At 37.9% G+C, this 6,000-nt stretch overlaps 1 protein-coding gene across 24 annotated transcripts in view; it reads left to right on the forward strand.

Moving 5' to 3' along the window:
- The window catches only part of TPK1 (thiamin pyrophosphokinase 1), a 269,647-nt gene that overhangs the window by 114,815 nt on the left and 148,832 nt on the right, over positions 1 to 6,000 (forward strand). For all 24 annotated transcript variants that reach the window (XR_014882231.1, XR_792765.4, XR_014882228.1 and 21 more), the window contains exon 5: positions 742 to 837. Coding sequence is in view for 14 of the 24 variants with exons in the window: in XM_085220023.1 (XP_085076149.1) it covers positions 742 to 837 (96 nt within the window). In the remaining 10 variants the exon portion in view is untranslated. The remainder of the gene's footprint in view (positions 1 to 741; positions 838 to 6,000) is intronic.

The following is a 6,000-nucleotide window of genomic DNA, read 5'->3' on the forward strand; positions in this document are numbered from 1 at the left end:
GTTGCAATTAAACATTCAACTCAAAGAAAAATTTGGTCATGTCTGTTCATTAGACTTCTATAAAGCCTATCTTGCTGGAGAAAGATATCCTTCATTTCAAAGTCATGCTATGTTAACACTTTTTATCAGGATGTATGTTTGTGAACAACTGTTTTCAAGAATGAAGCACAGAAAGAGTAAAATCAGATCAAAAATATCTGATGAGCATCTTGATAACTTGTTAAAAATTGTAACCACTTCCATCCATTGATGCATTAGTTTCACGAAAACGTTCAGATATCCTACTAATTTTTGTTTTTGATGCCCTCTTTTTTTATATGTTTTAATAGAAAATGCTTTAAAAAAAACACAAAGTTTTGTTACTTGTATACATGAACTATAGTGTGTATGGTATGTATTTTGTATGCAGCCCAAGACAATTCCTCTTCATTCAATGTGGCCCAGACAAGTCAAGATGTTGGACACCCATAATGTAGAACATGTTTATCCACATCTAGGAATGTTCTTAATAGGTTTGGAATATCTGGAAATCTAGATCATCATAATTTGATCAGCTGGGATCTAGAGTCTTCGGGCTTTATAAGGGTAGCAGTCTCTTACTTAATTCTTCATCTCCATGCAGAGACTTGAAGAGCTGCTAACTGCAGTTAACTTCAGCAGAGATAGCATTAGTTCTCAAAACTGAAAGATGCAGTAAGTTTAATTTATTTTTCTCTCTCTGTTTTGCTGTTTATTCACTAGGGATGTGAGTTAATTGAGACCATGGATCAAGATTTAACAGACTTCACCAAGTGCCTTCAGATACTCCAGAAAAAGATAGAAGAGAAGGGCCTCCAGGTAAAGACACGACTTTGTCTCTTATTATTTGTATCTACTCTTCATCCCAACGTACTTAGATTTATCTTTTATGTTTGCACTGAAATGAAGCAATATTTTCAGTAGCCATTCTGTGGTTTTGCCATACTATCGGCAGGCATTGTAAACATTGATTCTGCTGAATAGAATTACTGAGTGTGTCACTGTGTTGGTTGGTTTTTCCTAAAAGGCTGCTTCTATTGGTTTCTGTTAATGAGCAAGTCAAAATGCAGAAGACAGTTGTGGCTGATGTTCAGAATAAGAGCCCTACCTTAGAAATATGTTTTCAAGTCTTGGCATGCTGAGCCTTAATGTTCATATCTCCTTGATCTCCTCCCAAAGATGAGATGGGAAGGAGAACCTTATTCTGTCAGCATTACATATGGTGAGTAATATCTCCTTCTGCAAAAGGTTCCCCTGAAATCCAAGAGAACCTTTGTAGAAAAAGCAGTGTGCTACGCTTAAAAAGATCCATTTGGAGTTGTGAGCTGCTACTTTCATTTGAAATGCATATAAGGCACCACTTCCTCTCCCCTTCCATAGCTTGGTTTCAGAAGCCCTCCTGTTTCAATTCTCTGAGATGCAAAGTTTTTCAAGAATTGCCAACAGGATGATCTGATGGCAGGTATGCTCTTGGAATTGCTGCTCATGGAGCGTTCCTTTGTAAGGGCTGAGCTCTCTCCTTCTCTCTCTACTACTGGATGAAGAGTTGAGAGGAAGCAACTGTTGCATGCTCTTACCAACACTGAGGACAAGAGGCTTATAAGAAAATGAATGTAGGAGCACAAGATGGCAGGGTGTGTATATGTTGTCCTTTCCCATTTTCACTGTAGCAAGACAGGAAAGTTCACTGGCAGTTTGACATCTCTTGTCTCTAACAAGGCAGCAAGAGATGGAAATGTCAATATCACTCGCTCTTTTTTTTCTCCTCACTCCAAGCTGATGCATAATTATCCATGTTTTGCTGAACTTGTTTTGAAATGCCTAAATCTTCTGAATGAGATGTGTCCATGGAACCCTTCAGAGTGCTGTTACCACAGTGTCCAGTACACTCTTAACTCTTAATAACTCTTAATCATGAGTTATTTTTTCTGCCATTAGTATAGACAAAGATGGGAGAGTTTCTCAGGCACTTCTCTGGAGTCATAGAACCAGTTTTTCTTCAGCTGAGTCACAGACCTGTAGGAAGAAGAGAGATTTTCCTCATATTGTCAAAGTAAACTAGCCACTTCATCCACTGTTGATAGTTTGTTATCTTTCCAGATCACTCGTGCCAAGATGCTGGCATGCAGTGATGGGTGCACTCCATAAAACTCTCTGCCACATAAATTGCATGCATTTGACTTTATCTGTCTATTGAGATGGCATATTATCATCCAGGTTAGTATCATACACCATCCCTATCACAGGTAATTCCCCCAAATACTGGATACCTTTCTCCATGGCCTGGGTAACATTACAGATCTTCTTTGAAGGGCTATCTTTTCTTCACAGTTTACAAGGTCACCGCCATAGAGTGAAGGATTGTATCTCTTTTCCAGTCACTTTTGTCAATACCACCTTCCCTAGAAAGACAGCCTAGCTGCTTGGCTTCACTGCCAGTTAAATCCAGGTTGTTAATCCCATTATCCTAGAACTGGAGCAGCCAGGTGACAACGTGTTCACCTGAACAATGGCTGTAATCTTTTCACATATCTCATATCTCACTCAGTTTTAGGGGACAAATGGTTTCTGTCTCCTTTATGAGTTCTGCCTCTCCTTCCTTCTCCCATTCTTGTGATGTCCCTTTTTCATCTTCATCTTCTTCTGTCTTTGTAGGAATTTCTCTCCTTACTAAATGATCTCACTTTTCTAGCCATTACTTCCTTTTGCTTATAAGGGCAAATGATACTGGCACTGGCTTGTTCTCTGGTTGAACTGTGGGTCTTGTCACAGGGATTGGAGTGACCACAGAGTGGGTCACAAGGGTTAGGGCAACCGCAGGGCCTGTCAGAAGGGTTAGAGCAACCGCAGGGCCCATTCACAGGAATTGGTGCAACCACAGGACCCATTTCAAGGCCTGGAGCAGCCACTGGATCTGTAACAGGGGTTAGAACATCCAGAAAGTCTGCTGCAAGTGTTGTATCAACCACAGTTGGTTCAGGGTTTAGAAGTGGAGAGAGAAGTTGTTCACCTGCATTTGCATTTATGGCTTGAAATACAAACTTACGTGTTAGAATGTGGATTTTTTTTCTCCTTCGGGAAAAAAATATCATGAAAGCTTTTAGCTTAGAATATTATCTAGATGGAATATGTTTTCCTGGTTCTAGGTGAATGAAATTTCTGCAGCTTTGATTTTTACCTATTGTCTTATTCAGACACACTACAAGCCTGTTTCCCAATTATTTATACTTGAAATTACTAGACAAGGAAACTATCACTTCAGTATTAAAATTAAACAAATATATATATATATATTTTTTTTTTTTTAAGTAAGGAAAAAGATTTGAGTTGTGCTGTGTTTGTTGCTCTTTCTGGGTAGCAATATGTTAAGCTAGGAAATTAATTTAAATCAGTGCATACTGTGGACCCATAATCCAGTGACACAGTTTCTCTGGATGAAATTCTATTGCAAGACGCTGAAATATTTGAAACGGATGTTCTTCAGTTCGTTAGAAAGTAAGGTATCATTTATTTGCTACACTGGATGGATAGAATTTTTGCTCTGGTCTGTTAGTCACCTCTGTTGAGGAGCTTTATGAGCGTTTGGGAGCTTATGGGGGAATATTTTGTTCCAAACAAATTAAGTTCTGGTGGTTTGTTTTCCATTTCTGCACATCTGTCCTCCTTTTCCTCTTCATTCCCACTCACCCAAATTGCTTGTGAACAAATGACATGTGAACAGAGGAACATTGAATGTTGAAAGGTAATTACGTTGTACAGCTTTCTTGCATGTGGTCATTTGAGTGGGAGATGAGGTGGGACATGCTCTGTACACCCTAAGAAGAGAAGGCTGCAAAGTGAGTTCAGATTTCACTAGTTACTGGAGAATTCAGTTCGGAAAGAAGCCTTAAAAATGCTTTTATCACAAGGAAGAGTGCAACTGGAGTTGACAGTTTACTCAGATCTGGTAGGAAAAAACACCTTGTTAGTTTTTGAACTGCTTGTTTGATAATGAACAGTGGTAATGCTGTCTTCTAAAATAATTTGCCGAGTTCATCATTACTTTTTCACTTTCTCAAAGGAAAACTCTTAGAAAGTATCTGAGTCCTCAAAGTCATTCATTTCTGATTTCCATTATGAAATGCAGTATCATATTTTGCTTGCTTAGCCAAGATGTGCAGGAAGCAGTTCTGGGATCATTTTATGATACCTGAGTCACCTGTGTACATTTATACTCACTGCAGTGAATGTTAGAACAAGCAGTATCCTGCATTTATGAAAGTTAGAATCAGTCCTAGTTTTCCCTCTTCACAGTGCTAATTCATTCATGAACTGAATTGTGCTGGATGGGTGAGGCAGTGAAGTACAATGAACTAATATAAAGGCTGTTATACAAGGGCTGTTCTGAAAATACTGCCTCTCACTTTATTATGTTGGTTTATGATCTCAAAGGTGGATGTTCATGGTGTGGCAGTAAGTGTTGAGCCAATACTCCATTAAATTTTGTTGCTGTGAGACAGATGGCAGCAGAGGGGTAGTCTGACAAAATGGTGTCTGACATGGAAGTGTGTATGAAGCAAAGGTGTGGAACTGAATTCCTCCATGCAGAAAAAATTGCACCCATTGACATGCATTGACATTTGCTGAACATTTGTGGAGACCAGAGGATGTTTCTATAGTGAGATGGTGAGTCATGCATTTCAGCAATGGCAACAGCTGTGTGAATGACACTCCTCATTCCAAATGGCCAATGAACATTTTTATTAGTGCAGCAGGCATGCAATGCCTGTTCATTGCTGGCAAAAATGCATAATTTACGGCGGTGTCTATGTTGAAAAATAGTGTTTTGCAGCTGAGAATTTGTTCTATCAAATTTTATTCTTGAATGCTCTTTGTATCTGTTGTAGTTTCCATGGAAATAAATGGGAGGCATTACTTTCTGAACAACTACACGTATTGCTTTCTGTATGACTGTGAGTACAGGTGAACACATGCATGCATGTAGGTTGTATATGTACCCACAATTTTTCTGGCAGCATACCTTCCTGTTCCTTTGGTTCTGATTTGTTTTTTTTGTGTGTGTTTTGTTTTGTTTTGTTTTTAATGTCGCAGTAGCTCTGTTTTCTGACATTTGTTTCTTCTACCATGTTAATTGTCTATTCAATGTTACGTATGCATATTTTGTTGTATTGCTTTAATCAGTATCCAATTCATTCTATGTTTATGTGACGTAGCTTTTGTTTCTTTGTTACAAGACCTTCAAATAAACTTATTTTCAGTAATTTCAGTAACTGTGTTATGTTCTTAGCTTTCTTCTGCGTAACACAAACTATTTCAAAACACTATCTGAACTGGCAAAAAAGATAGATTTGCTTACAGTATCCTTTTTAGAGATGAACAGGTCTTACATTAAAAGTGAGATAAAAAGTGAAACCTGTGTTCTGTGGATTGGGAAGCAGAGGTGTAGAAACAACTTCTCTGCAGTCTCCCAATGTGCCAGCAGTGCAGTCGGGAATAATCTTCCAGTTCCCAGTCTTCATACGGTGATCTTACCCTAACACTCCCCAGTCTCGCTCGCAGGCGGTTGCAGCAGCATTCTTCATTGAGAAGTGGGAATTTTCTTAATAATATTTATAATATTATTTTCTTAATAATATTCAATTATTAAAATAATATTCAATTATGCAATCCCAAGAAGAATCTGCATAACATAAGGGCAAGTTTAAGCCATTATCTTCATCTCAGAGTTACAAAATCTGCACTCTGTTTCATTTAAACTACCATTCAGTCTTAAGGCTAAGCTCCAGGACTACTTTATGTTTAACTTCTATTATCTTTTCTGCTTGAAAGTTAAAGCAACTCATTTTCTTATATGAGCTGAAGATATAAAAAATTCATTTTATTGAAAACTAATTGCATTTTAGTGGTTTAATATGACTATATTTCAATTGGTCGAAGCATCAGTGTCAATATGAAAAGATTAAAAAAATCTATCTTCAAATG

This window comes from Meleagris gallopavo, chromosome 3 (genome assembly GCF_905368555.1).
Source record: "Meleagris gallopavo chromosome 3, MGAL_WU_HG_1.1, whole genome shotgun sequence".
Lineage (NCBI taxonomy): Eukaryota > Metazoa > Chordata > Aves > Galliformes > Phasianidae > Meleagris > Meleagris gallopavo.